Here is a 17,309-nt window from a genome sequence, read left to right on the forward strand (position 1 = left end):
GCCCCCAAGGAAGTTTTTTTTTTTTTTTTTTTTTTAAGCTTAGCCCCCCTGATTGGAGCCGAGCCAGCTGATACAGATGGGGTGTTACAAAACAGAGCCAAAAGGCAAGAGCGCAAGGAACAGAGCTATGTATAACCCTGACAAAGTTAGATGGAGTGAAGGTGGGGAAGAGGGAAAGACAGAGCGTGGCAGGCAGCCCCTGATGCTGAGAGCAAGGATGCGATCGTTCGGCAACGGGATTTGGAGCTGATTGACTCCCGCTACCCAGCAGGCAGATAAGGCTCTGTGGCTGTCAGCTTAACTCTGCCATTTATTCCTGTGCTGTAGGGAGTTAAATAGAGCACACGGAAAGCCTGCTGCCGGGGAGTGAAAGTCAAGGAGGGAGAGGGAAGGAAGAGACTGTAATTGGGCAGTGCCCAGGGAGTCGGGTGGAAGTGGCTGCGGGCAGAGCCCCTCCAGGTAAGTGCTTGCGGCTTTTCATCCTCCTTGTCGATACCGACAGTCGGGGACAGGAGACTTCAGGGGTGGCATTTAGGACAGAGACCTTGATACGGGGGAGCCTGAAAGTCTCCTTCTCAGCCAGGGCGAGCACAAGCACCGAATGGGGACAGCTATTTGTTGCGGCTTCTCCTTCAGCGGGGACTGCAGGGAAGGGGCTCTAGCTCGGCTTGGGGAGCGGGGGGGGCTGCAGCGGGTGGAGGTTGGATTGGTTTCAGTGCCGTGAGAGTTATTCATCTATTATTTGGTGCATTGGCATTTCGGTAAATGATCTAAATAGCCTTGCAAAATGTACTAGTCCAGGCACTGAACCTGCTCGTCTTTCTCACCAAGATGCTAATTTAAATATTTCCTGGTGGTTTACACTCCTGTATAAAATCAATCAGTCATGGGAGCCTGGGGGAGGGGGAGCAGCTGGCACGTGTGTGGGGAGAGTGTCCCGGTGGGAGTGCAGCACCCAGCTAAAATAAGAGCTGTGGATGTTGTCAGAGCCCCTCAGAGAGGAGGGAGGATGGTTTATTTCTGTACCCTGGTTGAAATGTGTCCATCTAACTGCTGCTGTGACTGTGGGTGGCACGTCAGAGAGCAAGCAGGAGGACAGGAGAGTCCATGGTGTTTCCTCTTTTCCTGCTTGCCTGTATCCAAAAGGGAAGAAGGAAGGAAGGAGGAACCTGTTGTCAGTCACTTATTGTCATGGGAGAGTTTATGGTCTTTGGGTTTCTAATTAGACTGAGCATTTTTCCTTCTTCTAATTAAGATGTAATTCCTCTCTTTTCAACACTCCCACTCAGTCTCCCCCGCCCCAGGTCCTCCCTTCTCCTCCGAGGCTTGCTTGCTCTTCAGCTCCTGCAGTTGCTGCAGTGTGAAATCCCCAAGCTGAAGCTGTGCTCTGCTCAGCCCTGCCTAGGCACCACATCCATTTTACCTTAAAACAGAAAGGAAGCGCTGGCGGGGAATACAGGGAAGGGGGGAGAAGTGGCTTGGCATCCGCTGCTGCCCAGACCTCGGTGAGCCTGAGCTGTGCGTCAGTGAGAGGGTGCACAGGTGGTACCAGCCTGTGTGGCGGCGAGAGGGAATGAGCTGGAGTCTGCTGCCCTGTCAGGGTCACCTCAGCAATTCATCAGGTTAACTTTGAGCATGAGGCTAATGTAGCTACTGTAGCAGGCTATTCAAGCACAGGCTTGTCTCTTCGGCACTTAGGTGAATCAGGGCTTATTTCTGCACTGTGAAGTTCAAAGTGAATTAATGTTGCACCTTCGTCACGCTGAGCCTCCTGAAACATCCTCCATCTCTCCTCCAAAACGGAGCTGATGCCTCAAAGACAAAACTCTAGTTGGGGAGGGGAAAGGACAACACTGAGCCCAGTCCTGTGTCCTGTGCCCAGGGAACCGAATCCCACCCACTCTGCTCTGCTCTCCCCCTCCAGGACCTGGCAGGCAGGCTACAAGGTCATTCCTCCTCCTTTTGGGGCCGTGTGGCCAGGCTGGCTGGTGGATGTGAAGACACGCTGGAGAAGACAACAATGCTGCCTACAACTGCTGGCCACTGGTGGAGGAGCAGGTTCCTCATGAGGTGGCAAGAGGCTTGTCGTAAGTAATGCCTACTCAGGTACTAAGTACGATGATCCTGTTTGTCAAGGCAGTGGAAAGAAAATAGGTCACATCAGGGTTAAGAATAGGGGAGAGGGACAGCTAAGAATGGAGATGTTTGAACTAATTCCTGATTCCTTTAGAGGCCAGGCTAGCTGGGAGGGAGAGTGAAACTAAAGCTGAAGATGGGCTTAAAGTGGGACAGCAAATGATGATTGCTTCTGAATTCCAGTGGGCCTGGCAGGTGAGAAACAGCAAGACAGATACCACTGCACAAAGATCCACTCTGAACATTTCTCAGATTGGCATCCTGTAAGATGCAGACTCCTCTCTGTGGTAGGGGTTTATATGTAGGCTGCTGAGCATGGCTCCCAGCTCTTCACAGCAGAAGAAGTCATGACAGATTTTAGAAGGGAATACAGGATGCGAGTGCAGAATTCTCCTACTGGGCACTGCCACATGTAGTGAAAATCAAGGAGTAAATAAAGAAGATCTTTTTTAAATTAAATTGTAAAAGTTCAGCCTATGCGTCTTCCCAGTGGAGCGGGGCACTTGCTACAGTATCCCTGAGTGCAGAGCAGAGACTGCTAGGGCGATGTGGGGCTTCAGGGAATGTACCTGCACTTCAGAGAAGCATCTGGGGACCGCAGCAGAGGAAAGGGAACACTTGGAGAGTGTCCATCACTATCGCATGCCCAGGCAGCTGAGGGGGTCTGTGGTTTCCCTTGCTCCTGTCGTCCTGATCAACGTGGGGGTACCACTGTAAGACACTGGGGGAATGATTTCCTTCTCCAGAAAACAGGCGTCTTTGTAATCCATCCTCACAGACTAGACTGCTGTATAAATTATTTACAATGAATGCTACTGAGTCTTGACTTAATCTGATATTCCTGGATCAGCTTTCTGCCACCTACTAGAGTCACCAAACACCCCACAAAGTAACTTCATCTTCCCCTAACACAAAAACACATACTACTCATCCTTCTGTAGGGCTGGAAGACAACTTCAAGTTCTTTCTACTGCTTCCCTGCCTCTATTCCCCGTAAAGCTGCATCCTAACCAGTGCGATGAATTCCTTGATCTCAGCTCACATCCTAGTGGATGCACCTCTTGCAGAGACTGAAAATGAAATCAGACCTTCTCCTCTCTATGATTTTAGTAAAATATTTCCAAGAGCACAAAGCAATATATGGGTAACAACAAGACATTTTTGGCACATCCTCCACGGCTGCAGAAACTTGGCATAAATCCAGTTCCTGAACATAACCACAGCCAGCTGCCTGAGACTTTGTTCCTACCAGCCACTGCCAGCATACGTACTGGTGGAACCCCACAGCTGCCCAGTCGGGGATGGTGGTGGGTAGGTATTTTGAGAGATAAACCCTGAACAGAACACCACCTGTATAGCATTACACACGGTCTGCTCTTGCCTTTCTTGGTGTACAAAGCAGCTGTTATCTCATCATCACAGCTGTCAATCTATTATTAATACTGTACTTTTGTTAAGCATCCAGGAAAAGATGGGGTCACTTGAGTGACTCACGTCTCTCTCCCTTCCCCACTCTAGCTCCCATTCTTTTAGTTCTCTCCCTACAACAAGAGCGCGACGTATTCTGAATGGAATTAAGTATCAGCCAGCTAGACAGTACCTGCACTGCACCAGTCCATAGGCTATGATCTGCTTTCACGACAATCTCTGCTATTGACCCCAACCTTTGCATGACAAGAAAGCACAGACGTACTCAGGGTAAAGATCTCTCTTGTATTTCACCATAAGGATCCATAATTATCATTAAAAGAGCACACAGATTGGCATGGCCTGGGCTGATGTGCACCTGAGATCTCAACTGTATGACAGAAAAAATTTCTTGAAGGAATTGTGAAAGATGGATGAAATAAAAAAAGAGCAGAGACACTCTCTCTGAACATTTATCCCTTGGTCCTTAATAAAGTCATATAGCTTAGGATCCAAGCTATGGAGTCTCCTTAGGTTACCAGTCCAAAAATCTGCCAATTCTCACAAGGATCGCTGGGAACACAAAAAGACCTGACACAGGATGACATGATTTGAGTATGAAGGCAGTATCACTGACAGAAACCAAGTCGATATGAAAAAATGGGCTATGGGCCAGACTAAACTCTAGAGAGAGTGCTGTGAAGGAAGAGAGGAATAGCATGGCTGACTGCAGAGCTGTTCCAGGCAGAGCTTCTCCATAGCACGGGTCTCCACCAGCTCCCTCTCCTATGACAGTCCTTTCACAATTCCCTTGGGGTTAAGAAACAAAACACCTGCTTGTTGGTTCTTCGGAAAAAACCAGGACAGAAGAATCTGGTTTCTAGTCCAGGAAAGAACGGCAACACAATAAAGGCAACCACTTTAGCTACCATTCACCCCTAAAAAGACTCTACCAACTCCCAGTGACTGCCTTCTCTGAAGAAAAGTGAGAAATGGAGAGGACAGGGCATGACGTAGAGACAAACCTACTTCAGTTTTAGTCAAATGCTCAAACTTGTCACCTTACAAAACAGCAAGGGAGCTGAATTTGCTTCCCACATTGAAGAAATTATTCTCAATTCCACAAAGGGAATTAAGATGAAGGATGCAAATGTTTTACATAGTCTGCTTAAACATAACTCCCACTCCTTTAATGACAGGAGGCACAAAGCTTGCTTTCCTGTTGCTGATGCTTCTTTGTCACAGAAATGAGAGTTTTAAAAGCCACTGGCTCCCAGGGAGGGTTGGCAACTAGTGCCCTGACACTGCTCACAGGATCTGGACCCATGTCTGGAATGGTGATCCACGACAGCTCTAAAAATGCCGGTTTGTGGATTGTCCAACCTTATCTTTGAGACACTGCAGGAGAAAGGGGGTGTGTGCTAACCCTTTTCCTAACACCCCTTTCTTCAACTACCAACCTGCAATTTTCTTCCTCATCTCCATTGCTATGGGAAATTTTGGTCAGAGAAGATGCTTGTGGGGCTGTTGCTGTGGGATTCAGAAACTATTTTGAGAGCAATGGCAAATACCAGGTGTCCAGTGGTTTAGGGTCTCGTTGCTGCTTTTTAATAGCTTTCTTGGTCATCCTTTTGTAATGTAATCTAATTCATAAAAAACTCTCTTGCCACAAGGCCTACACAACACACTGTAGATATGGAGAGCAAATGATACCCTGATTCAGAGGCTAACTTAGACCTGAGTTTGATCTACCACAAAGATTAGGATTCAAACTGCAGGAGCACAACTGAGATGTAGGTTGTTTTGTTTTTATTTTTCTTAAAAGCTTTTCATTAACAGGTCTATTTCTGAAAAAAATAGAGCTTCTTAAATATATACTAGTCCCACCTCTCTCAACCCTGACTATTTAGAAAGAGCTGTCCTTTATCAGAGGTGACATGTCCCACCGCACTCTGCTCCATTCTCCTCTGACAGGTTCCAGTGCTCTAGTATCTGGCAACAAAGTCCTCTGGGATGCACTGTACTTACTTCCTTATGAAACTGGAAGGATATTTACTTGCTTGCTCATGAAAAAAAGGCTAAGAGGAAATTCATGCTGCCAGGGAGCAGGACAGCAGTAAAAGGATGTATCTGTGAGGAAGCTCATTACACTGCAGGGCATTGCGTCGAAGAGTCCTGCTGTGAGGGTCATATTGTAGCCGTAGCTGTGCTCAAGGCAGCGATGGGTGAGGATGGGAAAGCACTGCTCTAATACATGCACTCTCTCTCCCCTGCTTTTCACCTACCAGTGTTCAGTTGTTGGCTGTCGCTATGTGCTGCCGAGTCCTTCTTTGCTTGCCCTTCCTCCTGCAAGTGTAACAGTGGCAACCTGGAAGTGGACTGTAGCGGCTTGGGCCTCTCTTCCATCCCCTCAGACATCCCCGCAAACACCAGGACCTTCCTCTTTCTCAACAACAAACTCAGCATCCTGCCGGGAGCAGTGTTTTCCAACCTCTCTGCCCTACAGAGGCTGGATCTATCCAACAACTTCTTGGACCAGCTCCCTCAGAACATCTTCAGTGACCTGGGGAACCTCACGGAGCTCCAGCTGAGGAACAACAGCATCCGGGCCTTGGACAAGGACCTGCTACAACATACGGCCCTGCTGCGCCAGCTGGATCTCTCCATCAACGGCCTGGCCCAGATACCCTCGGGCATCTTTGACGACCTGCCTGCTCTCCGCTCCCTCTCTCTCAGGTCCAATCGCCTGCAGAGTCTGGACAGGGTGACCTTCGAACCACTAACCAGCCTGCAGCAACTCCAAGTTGGGGATAATCCCTGGGAATGCGACTGCAACCTCCGGGACTTCAAGCACTGGATGGAGTGGTTCTCCTACCGAGGTAGGTGCTTGTGCAGCGGGAGCCAAGCGCGGAAGCACTGGTTTTCCATGGAAAGGCAGACAAAGACAGGCAGGGAAGAAGCACTGGCAGATACATCTGGCAGGTCAGGCTGACCCAAATGCCAGATCTTAGCCAAGCAGCATGAGGACCATGCTACAATGCTAAGAGACAGTTTAGTGCCACTGCACCTTCATATAGCAACACTGCCACGCTGAGAAGTCCTCTGCAGCCCCAGATCTCCTATTTCCTTATTTTGTTTCTAATCTGAAAGATCTTTTTTTCTTTTTTGAGAGGAAAGAACTTTCCTCAAATAACATCAAAATTTTAGGATTATGAGTTCCCCTCACCCTCTCTGCCTAAAGAGAAGAAATGCTTTTCATGCTTGAAAATAACCATCCCGTTCTCTTCCTTAAGCCGGGAGAAGTAAAAACCAGATTTGGCTGTAAAGCATCAGGTTTGCTTTCAACAAAAGAACCATAGGAAACAGTGCCACTTAGGAAAATACTGCAACTAATATTGGCAAACCCAAACTAAAGCTCAAATTAACAAGCCAGGCCCCAAGTCAGACTGGCTATAAAATCAGCATTTCAAAACAAGCAGTTTTTGACAAGTTTGTATTTCCAGCTTTGCCTCAAAATATGGAAGGCTGGAAAGGTATGTATCACTTAGCATGAATGCCGACAGGATGACGTGCTTTCAGGAGCTGCGACTCAAAGAAAGATGGCACATTTTACAGGAATGACGATTAAAGGCCTGACCTTCTGTCACTGGAGCCAATAAGTAGGAAAGGGTCTCAAATCATGCAGATAGCCACAGTCAGCTGTCACATCCCTGCTGATCACAGCCATGCTGCAAAGAAAAATTATCTGCGCCTATGGCTACACTGCAGTCTGAAATATGCATTTGTGTGAGCAGAATCAAACAAGCATACGAGTGCCACTTTCCTCTCGTTTTTTTTTTTGTTTGTTTGCTTTCTTTCTTGACTCTCATATCACAGAGTTGATGGAAAGCACATGGAGTTAATTTTGCTTTTTTTTCCCCTTCCAAAGAAATTGCCCAAACTTGCTCAAGCATTGGTTTCAACATCTGTCACTACTTTCACAGAGGGGGGATGGATTAGTTGTTAGAAGATGGGACTGTGTGCCTGTTGTTATTTTGAGAAGATACAGCCTGGTCCTATCTTTTTGCTTTTATTTCTCCTTTTCTAAAATGGTTCTACTGACACTTACATAACTCACTAAACAGTATGAGGCTGACTTAATAGATGGTTTCAGAGGGCTTTCATGTCTTGGCCTGAAAGATGTCTATGTAGATATCATGCACCACGAGCTCTACTGTCAAATCCAACCTAGACAGAAGCATCCCAGCCAGCTGCCATGGTTGAAGCTGTTCCAGCTGTGGAGGGCTAAGGCATGCAAAATGTCTCCAAGTTAGGCAAAACAATAATTTTAAAGGATATCACGTGTGCTTCTGCCCGGTGCATGGAGGTGCACTCCCTCCCTCCACCTTTGACATGCACTGTGGATCTGGCAGGACATGGGGGTCTGCAGCACCTCCTGACTTCAGTGTCATCCTTGAACTCTAGAAACATCCTGCGCTAGATCATGGCTGCCTTTTGGGGATGGGAGAAGCTCTCTGAATACTCTCTCTACTCACCAATGCATTCATGCATGAGGGATGGTTTTTATAGCCCCACTGCTACAATAAAGCAGTTCCCCACTTGCTAACCATAATGCTGCTATGTCTGACTTCTGTAGGGCAAATCCTTAGCAGGTGTGAACGGAGTCATAGGAACTTACCCCACCTGAGGATCTAGCTCTGCTGTCACTGTATCGGGATGAAGCCGTGGTTCACTCCTATTATCTCTATTGGGACAGGTGGGAAAATCGACCAGCTGGCATGTACCCTGCCCAAGGAGCTGAAAGGGAAGGATATGCGAATGGTGCCCATGGAGATGTTTAACTACTGCTCCCAGTTGGACGATGAGAACAGCTCTACAGTGCTGGACAATACTGGCCCACCCTGCACTAAAGGAAGCCCAACTCCTTCCAAATCTAAATCGGGTCCAGAAACAGAAGTGGAGCCCAGTGTGGGATGCCCTCAAAAACAGCGATATAGGCCTGTGAGCGTGCGCCGAGCTATTGGCACTGTGATCATCGCAGGGGTGGTTTGCGGCATTGTTTGCATCATGATGGTGGTGGCAGCTGCTTATGGTTGTATCTATGCCTCCCTTATGGCCAAGTACCACCGGGAGCTGAAGAAGAGGCAGCCACTCATGGGTGACACAGAAGGTGAACATGAAGAGCAAAAACAAATCTCTTCTGTGGCATGAAACTCTTCTAGGAAGGAAGGGACAGCAATGAACAAAGGTACCTGAGAGCAGTCAAGCATGGGGTCCTCCCAAAATACATCTTCCCAGACAGACAGACAGACTGTGCTATTGCTCCACTCGCCCACGTAGTGCAACATGCTTCTGGGGGGTCAGGGCACCTGGCTCAATTTCTGTTCCTCTGCCCCAGGCCCATTTTGTGCCCTTTCACCCTTGGGCCCTCCCAGACAAATAAAGTAGTCAGACCTCGAGTGCTTGCTGTGCCTCATGCCCTTGCACAGAGCTTCCCTCGCATGCCTGCTGTGGAGGCAGCTGGCACCTTCTGGGAACCTGTGTCATCCTCTCAGCTTCAGTCCTGAGTTGTCCTATATCCTGTCAAGAGCTCTCTGCAAACAGAGAGAGCAGCTCTGTGAAAGCTTGTGTGAGGAGCAGGACACCAGAAGTGTCCACGCCTTGCTGTTAGGGTCACTGCTGTTGCGTGACACTAAGTTGCTGCCCACCCTACAGGTCAGTGCTGCCGAGAGCACATCAGAAGGGAGGGAAGGTCCCTAGGGGATGACAACAGTCAGGGGGAGATTTCCCTTCTCACTTTTAAAGGTGGAAAGATACCTGTATCACTCTAACATGCTGCCAGGGAGCAGTGTCCCTCTTTTTGCTCCTGGCCAAGTCCAAATCTGCAAGCTGACACACACACGTCATTCTTTATAGGTGCACAGATACAGAGCCATCTTCCTGTACGCACACATGCTTACTGACTCATTCTGATCCCAACACACACACAGAGTCAGTCCCAACTCCAGACATACAGGCACCCCACCTTGTGCATGCAGAGCCACATGTGCCCATGCTGATCTGCCCTCTGCATGCAGCCATGAAGACATTCAGCCATTTCACCTTACTTTCATCATAACAGTGTATAGCACCTTCTGCTTCAGACAAAATACATGCACCCTGCCACTGAGGAGCTAACAAAAACATCTCAGCCATAGTGCAGAGCTGGTGGCAATGGGCAGGAGAAGATGGAGAGAGGCAAAGTTATTAAGGTTACAGCATAAGTCTGTGGAAATGAGTACACAGCATGAAAAAAATGTGTGTTCTTGTTATCTATTTTATGTTTTCTATGATAAATGGAGAGGGTAAGGATATGAAGCCTCCATTTGGAAATGTTTGATTGGCAGAGCAGAAGCGGGTCATCAGGAAAGACTAGAGGAGAAGGCTTACCAGCCTTGGTAGTGTAAGCTATGCTGAGGAGTAGTGTGAGCCTAGGGGAAGGTGGCGGGAGAAGACGACACACAACCCAAGAGCTGGCGTGGCTGGCAGAGGGGCAAGCACAGTGTATGGAGTAGGGTTATGTGGCTGGGGCAACTGAAGAGAGGGGTTCAGAATTCTGGAGGGTCTTGAGGTGAAGGCTGAAACTTGAACCACAGCATGGCACAGGTGGGAGAGCCCAGGAAGGGGCCAACACTGTACACAGCACAGCCCGCATACACTCCCCTCACCATCACTGCTGTGTTCACTGCCATCCATAGCTGCACATGAGTGTGCCCACACACACGACTGTGCACGCTGCCACTGTCACGTAGGGTGACTTCCCCTAACCAGATTTTAAAGCCCTCAGACTGCAGTGCCTCCGATTAGTCTTAGCTCTTTCTGACCTGACAGGGAGGAAAAAAAAAAAAAAAAGTGAGAGGGGAAAAAAAATGAAAGGAACTCAACATAAGGACCCATTTTGTATCACTGGAAGTGGGATAAAATGCTGTCTCCAGGGGAGAGCGCACATTGCCATGGTAACCTGCTCTAACCCGTCACAGTGGGTATTCCTGGGCGAGGAAGATGACACTGGAGGTCGTGCATCCGCAGTGCCTGTGGATGGTGTGATCCCTGCCATCAGGAAACAAGCTGGCAGCCAGCCCAGCTTTGCAGGGTGTTTCGCTAGCAACCTGTGTTCAGAGCCCAGCATGCACCGCAGGTGGACCCTGCCAGGGCATGTCACCTCTTCCCCCTGCTCCAGCTGGATCCCGATGTCTTTGGACGTCTCACAGCCCTCCTGCTCGCTGCTGCTGGATCCCTGTGGAAGCGATGCACGCTGGGTCCTCACCCCGTTCTGGTCCCAGACAGGTGGCTGTACTGACCACAGGCACACAATGCCAAGTCTTTAATTAAAACCTGGAGTGGCAAAATCCCTCCTGGCCTACCCAGGGCCACCAGAGGCAAAGAGACAGGATGCTCTGGGCTGTTTTAGCATGACTTCCCTTTGATGCAGGGATGTATGGGACAGAGGAGGACGTTCTTCAGGAAGCAGAAGACCAGACTGCCCTGGAAGAAGGACTGGGAGAAGCAGTCCACCCACAAGTGCGTGCACACATTGTATCCCCACTCCCACCACACTGCTTGTGGGGAAGAGGAGGAGAAGGAGGGAGGAGAAGGAGGGGGGCTGGCAAGATGTGAGGAAGAAGGACTCTTCCCCCATGCACTGTATAGCCACTCCAACCATCCCATCTGCTGCAACTGTAGCCCGCTCCGAAGGGCAGAACTGGTGCACTGCAGACTCTGTATGCGTGTTACTTCTGCTCCACATTCCCAGCAAGCCAGGACTAGACTCTGCCTGCTGGATCCAAACCTCTCCCCAACCTCCCTCTCAGGGGAACTTCTCCCTTTACCATACTGGACTCCACAATCATACTTGAAATGGGACTTGAGTCAGAGCGGTATATTTATAGATCTATATTTTACTTGCATCAAATAATGGTGAAACATTGCACAAAACAAATGGGATCTATATATGTGTATGCGTGTATGTGTGTGCGTGTGTGTGTGAGTGAGCAAGAGAGTGAGAGAGAGATTGTTTTTAAGGGGATAGACTAGAGGTAAAATGAATGGGAGGCAGGCAGGGGACAATGCAGGGGGTGGGGGTGTGTGTGAAATCCTCCTTTCCCTGCACCTTCCCTGTGACCTCCTCCCACCCTGACCAATTTTTCTTTGTTGCTAATATTTTCTATATCTTGTGTTGTGGGGCTGATGATGACCTTGCCCATCCTTTCCTTTTTCTTTTCATTTATAAGGCAGAAAGTCTGGATTCATCTCAACCCTAGACAAGGGACTGCTATGTTTAGAAACCCACCCAGGAAAGGAGAAGACAGGAAAGGGGAGAAAAGAGAGTTGCTGAGAAACATGAAGGCTGGCTGCTATGGGGAGTCCCACTGGAAAGCAAATACTTTGCTTGGAAGGACAAGGACCTGTCCTCTTTCACGCAGAGCAGAGTAACAGGGTTCACTGGGAAATGCCCTCTTTATACCACTGTTTGCAAGCAGCCTCTTACTCTGTTCCCTAGCACACCCAGAAAACAGGCTGCCTGAGTGTGACTGAGCTGCTGCACTGTCCACAGGCACTCTAGGGAACATGGTACCCAGCGTGGTCAGAAATGAAGCTCTCCTGTGGGATGCTGGATACAGGATGAGACCCAGTGCTCCTTGTGTGCCCAGGCAATGGGTTCCTCTGGTGTGTGGGGACAGGGACTTCCGTTCTCCCTGCAGGCATGGCTAGGCATGGGGGGAATCCCCCTGAACGCACCCTTTGCTGCAGGCAGGTGCACCAATGCCATACGCAGGTGCCTGCCCTCAGGAAACCGTCTTCTGGGGCAGGCAGGTTCAACATGTGCCAGGGCAATGTAGGGGCTGGCAGGGCCACCAGAAACACCCCTTCTGCTCCCCCCGCTGGTACAGGCAGGCACGTTTCTTGCAGGGAACAGATGGCACTTGTAATTTCTTTTTCTTTTCGTTACTGTTTGAGGGAGAGCAACAAGATTTTCTAAAATGATTGAATGGAGGTTTCTTTGGCATGAGACAGAAAATTTTTAAAGGTATATTATATTTCTGGCTTGTTGTTACAGAAGAATAATAAAGAATGTATTTTCCTATGCTCCTTCTTGTTTAAATGAGATCTCTGATAGTAATCTTCCCTCTCTCCCCTACCCCCTGCGAAAGCAAACACTGCAGGGATACAGCCAGCCAAACGAAAAAGCCCCTGCATTCCCACATACGTGTATCCTTGTCTGTACATAGTGGTTGAACTTGGAATGAACATGCACATATATATACACACACATACACTACATCAGTGTAAGTCCTAGGCAAGCATGTGCCTGTAGTTGGGGTGAGGCTGTAGGACCAAATACACAGTCAGTCAAGGTAAGACCCTAGATCTAGAAACACACACACACACACACACACACACAGAGTACTCCAGGGACACAGCCAGACAAGGGCGATTGTGTAACAAGGATAAGATACTGTGGCAATCAGCTCATTACATAAAAGTCGAAAGGGCCAAATTAATCCCCAGTGTAAGAACCCAAAAGCCAATGGAGTTATATTCAGGTCAAATTTGATTCCAAAAGCTTTTTTTTTTTTTTTTTAATTAGAGCATAATGTTCAATAAAACTTACAGTAACAAATAGTGAGCTATGGGTTCCTACATCTCCAGATCCCTGACCCGCCTGAACAAGGTTATTTTGAAATGAATGGAAATTTCTATCTAATCCTATTGCACCCCCAAGTACACAAGCTGTCACCCCTAGAGCTAAAAGAGTCTCTCCACCAGCTGTTCACTGGCTAGGTCTATCACACACAGCTAAGAAGTTTAAATTCCCCACTTCTCCACTGCCAGTGCTAATTCATCCCATACTCTTCCTGTGAGAAAAAGCTCATCCTGATGCGTGTGGAACCACAAAAGATGTTAAACCTCACCACAAGCAAACCCTTGTGCCACCGTACTCACGCTGTTGTACTCGGCCACCCTGTTATACTCAGTCTGATCTTCAGAGAGAAACTAGGAGCAGAACCCAGATACTCTTAATCCGATAACAGCTGAGGCATCTGTTCTGCTGAAAAGGTATGTGCCACAAGAGAATCACCATTATAGTTTAACAGTATGGTGTCTATGACACATAGTTTAATCTAATTTTGCCATGTAGGTAGAGGAGCGCACACAGATACTACTAAGCAGTTCATATAATACCAGAAATGTAGATCGGAAAAAAAGCAAAGCCAACACACTCATCTGATGACTCTAGGCTTTTTCAGTTCATGAATTATCTGGGAGCAGGCTGTGATTTTCTGCAATTTGATTATCTTTCATTTGGCAAATGTATTTGCCCTGCGTACGTATCCACTCACGCACACATATAACACCATGTAAACATGTAATTACGTATATGTATATATAATACATGTAAAATATATAAAATAGAATTCCTCCTCAGTATCTTGTTCATCAGCAGCTTGCTGTGCCGGCTTGAACAGCATTTGCTAGCACTGATTGGAAGCACAGGTCAGAGGGTCAGCTTCTATCCTCTGATTAGATAAGTGCAAGTCCTAGCATGGGATTTCTGAGTTCCAAAAAGCCTTCCCTCCGAGAATACTATGCAATACAGACAAAAGAATAAGCATTCCCTGATGAGTACGGTTACAGAATGGAGTGCAAGTAAATAAAGATTTCCCGTGTCATTTTGGGGAGCTCTCCACATGAGTAGCAGCCCTGGAAATCTGGGGACAAGACAGCATCCTCACAGCTTTTCTCCCTTTAGAGGGCGGGGAAGAAGCAACCAACAGGGGCTAGACCTCTCCATCCCACAGTGGCACTGTGCTGCAGCCAGGCAGAGGCCATGTGCAGGGCACCTGGAGCCAAAGAGAAAGCAAAGCGTGATGCTAAGAATAACTCTGCCTTGCGTGGAGCTTCTGGGCCAGGACAACAACGTGCTGCTCTTTGCTCGGGGCTCCAAGTTAAGATTTGGCCCTTCACATTTGCTTTTTCTGTGTCCTAACTTGGGAATAAACTTGTTTGTTAGAACAGCTGCAGAAAATCAACTCGTAAAGGGCACCGAATGAGCGACTAATGCAGGTATTTCATTTGAGGAAATATGCACAGACGATACACCGAGATATTCAACCAGGTCTGCATAAAGCTCAAGGGATATATCCAGAGTAACAACAATGCTTTGCATTTCTATAGTGCTTGCCTTTGGCAGCTCTCTGGGAGCTTGCAAACATTAATGAATTCACAGAGGCAGAGATTCAGAGAGTATAAAGGCCAGAAGGGACTTTAGATCATCCAGTCTGACCTTCTGCATATCGCACGCTACTCGGAAAGTGTGTGGAAAAGAACCACAAACATTATTTGAGGGTGGCAGAAAATGCCTTGCTGTGAAAGGCTTAAAGAGCTCAATCTGTTTAGCTTATGAAACAGAAAATAGAGAAGTTATCCTGTAGAAAGTCCAACAGTGAGTGTTTACATGCAACTAAGGTGAATCTTCCAGAAAGGCATCTACCTTTGATTTAAAAAAACATTCAAGAGATAAAAAACCCCTTTTCCCTTGGTACCTTACTACAATAACTATTCATGCTCACTGCTGGATTCATGCTTAATACCTCATTTGAATCTGTTTGGTTTCCTGTCACAGGTTTTTGTTATGCTTCTCTCCCCTAGATTAAAAAAACAAACGTTCAGTAACCAGCATCTCCCTGTAAAGGTACTTTAATCAAATCATCTCTCAGTCTTCTTTTTGGTGAGATAAGCAGATTGAGTTCATTAAGTCTTTCACTGTAAAGCATTTCCTCACCTCTTGGAACAACACTGTAAGCCTTTTGTTGCACTCTTTCCAGTTTTTCCTCCTCCTTTCAGACGTATGCTCCTCATGCATCAAAATCTGTACTCTGTATTGTAGATACTACCTGACTATTGCCATACAATAGTAAATATCACCTTTCCCTACTCTTCCCCACCAATGTCTCACAGCACATTCGCTAGGCTGTGTGAACATTGTTCCTACTTTAAAGGTGGAGGCATATGGAAATGCTAGGGCAAACCCCTAACAAGGCATTTTGTGGGAGCCAGATTATGGGAAACTGGTTCTGACCTCACTCATAACTACCTTTATAGTAGTATAAATTAACTGATTTTAAACAGGAGTCTCCAGATTTATGCAATTCTTGGCAAGAGAAAAATCTAGCCCTTTACTTAAACTGATGGTCCCCTTCCAGCAGTCTCCACTTTCTCATCCACTCATGGTCTCATACGGTTACCTTTCACATCTCTCCCACGGGACCTAAATGTCTTTGATTCCCCAGTTATCCTTTCTCTCTCCCCCTTATTTTCATCCTCTTGTGACTGATCATCCCCTTTTCAGCAACTGCCTCTGACCAGCTGCTTTTCAGATTCTCCCTTCTCTGATCTCCTCAACTGTCACTTCTCAGCTGCCACAAAACATGCCAGCCCCCACATCCCCATCTGCTTTTTAAAGGCTTGTTATCATAAGCAGGGGCTTCTCTGTTCACTCTTCTTTACTTTGCAAAACCCAAATCAATCAAGAGAAGCCATCACGCTGCCAGAAGCTGAGAGCGCAGTTTAGGTCAGCCCTAAATTTTGGCCTTCCAGGTGCTGTGCTGGGGCTTTCAGCTGCATTAACAAGCATATTTTTATTCAGTCACGACTAAAATCATGGAGTGTGTGAGTTATAGGGTAAAAAGACCCAGCCTTGTATCCAAAGGGAGTGCAGAGGTGAAGGGGGAGTGCCCTGAGTGACTGCCCCATGGCTCGCTTGCTTGCTGGTAGGTGTACTGCGGCATGATGAGACAAGGGACTTCAGCGGTGCCCTCGTGATGGAGCAGGGACTGCAGGCTAGCAGAGTCTCATCTCTTTCTATTCAAGGCATCACCACCTTCTTACAGACTTTTCAAGCTCCAGCTTAAACCCATTTGCCTTTTTACCTCAGATTCCGGCTAAAGCTGCATTACCCTAATGGCTAGAAACCCTCTTCTAGTTTTGCACCCTATTTTCATGGCCTATATATACACTACACTGGCTTCATACAAGCCATGTCCTTTAGTTTAAATGTTTCCTCCAAGATGTATTTATTACAACAATCCTATTCACTGAAGACTTGCTTCCACGTGGTTAAACAAGCTGGGTTCTCCCGGGCTCCTCTCACGGAGACAGGCTTCCCTTTCCTCTCATCAACTTTCCGTCCTGTCTGTACCTGTCTCAGCCTGTATTCCTCTGACCAAAACTGTAACACAAACTAGAAGAAGAGGTCTCAGACAGCTTTGCGCAGGAGCACTAACACATCCCCATCCCCACTGGGAACACCTCTCCAGTTACGTTCTAGGACAATGTTTGCTTCATCCACAACTGCATCGCACCACCACTTGCCATCATCCTACTATCACGTAATACAGAAGTTCTCAGCATTTTTCCCCTCAGCTTTCTCAGGATATGTTTACCAACTCCGTCCTGACGAGTTTAAAAAAAAAATTCCTTAATTTGGTAGATAGATCCTAAGAACACGCACGTTTGAGAGCCAAAGGCTAGTGAAGAACAGGGTGGAGCACAGCAGGATGTGGCTGAGACATAGAATCATTGAGGTTGGAAAAGACCTCTAAGATCGAGTCCAACCGTCAACCCAACACCACCATGCCCACTAAACCATGTCCCTAAGTGCCTCATCTACTCGTCTTTTAAATACCTCCAGGGATGGGGACTCCACCACTTCCCTGGGCAGCCTG

The 17,309-nt window shown here is 47.5% G+C and overlaps 2 protein-coding genes across 2 annotated transcripts in view; one reads left to right on the forward strand and one right to left on the reverse strand.

The window, feature by feature from the left end:
• CACNA2D4 (calcium voltage-gated channel auxiliary subunit alpha2delta 4) overlaps positions 1 to 17,309 on the reverse strand; it is a 134,344-nt gene that overhangs the window by 42,260 nt on the left and 74,775 nt on the right. The gene's annotated exons all lie outside the window — the stretch shown is intronic.
• Positions 206 to 8,754, forward strand: LRTM2 (leucine rich repeats and transmembrane domains 2). Its single transcript, XM_019471993.1, has 5 exons — positions 206 to 244; positions 326 to 459; positions 1,947 to 2,087; positions 5,832 to 6,422; positions 8,300 to 8,754. Exons 3-5 carry the CDS (start codon positions 2,021 to 2,023, stop codon positions 8,752 to 8,754), a joined length of 1,113 nt encoding a protein of 370 aa, XP_019327538.1. The 5' UTR covers positions 206 to 244; positions 326 to 459; positions 1,947 to 2,020.

This window comes from Aptenodytes forsteri, unplaced genomic scaffold (genome assembly GCF_000699145.1).
Source record: "Aptenodytes forsteri isolate BGI_AS27 unplaced genomic scaffold, ASM69914v1 Scaffold241, whole genome shotgun sequence".
Lineage (NCBI taxonomy): Eukaryota > Metazoa > Chordata > Aves > Sphenisciformes > Spheniscidae > Aptenodytes > Aptenodytes forsteri.

Bases quoted from the DNA above. Each gene is read 5' to 3' on its own strand.
- LRTM2 (XM_019471993.1), top strand. From the start codon at position 2,021: ATGCTGCCTACAACTGCTGGCCACTGGTGGAGGAGCAGGTTCCTCATG. The intron at 2,088-5,831 runs GTAAGTAATGCC...TTCACCTACCAG, and splicing joins GAGGTGGCAAGAGGCTTGTC to TGTTCAGTTGTTGGCTGTCG. The intron at 6,423-8,299 runs GTAGGTGCTTGT...CTATTGGGACAG, and splicing joins GGAGTGGTTCTCCTACCGAG to GTGGGAAAATCGACCAGCTG.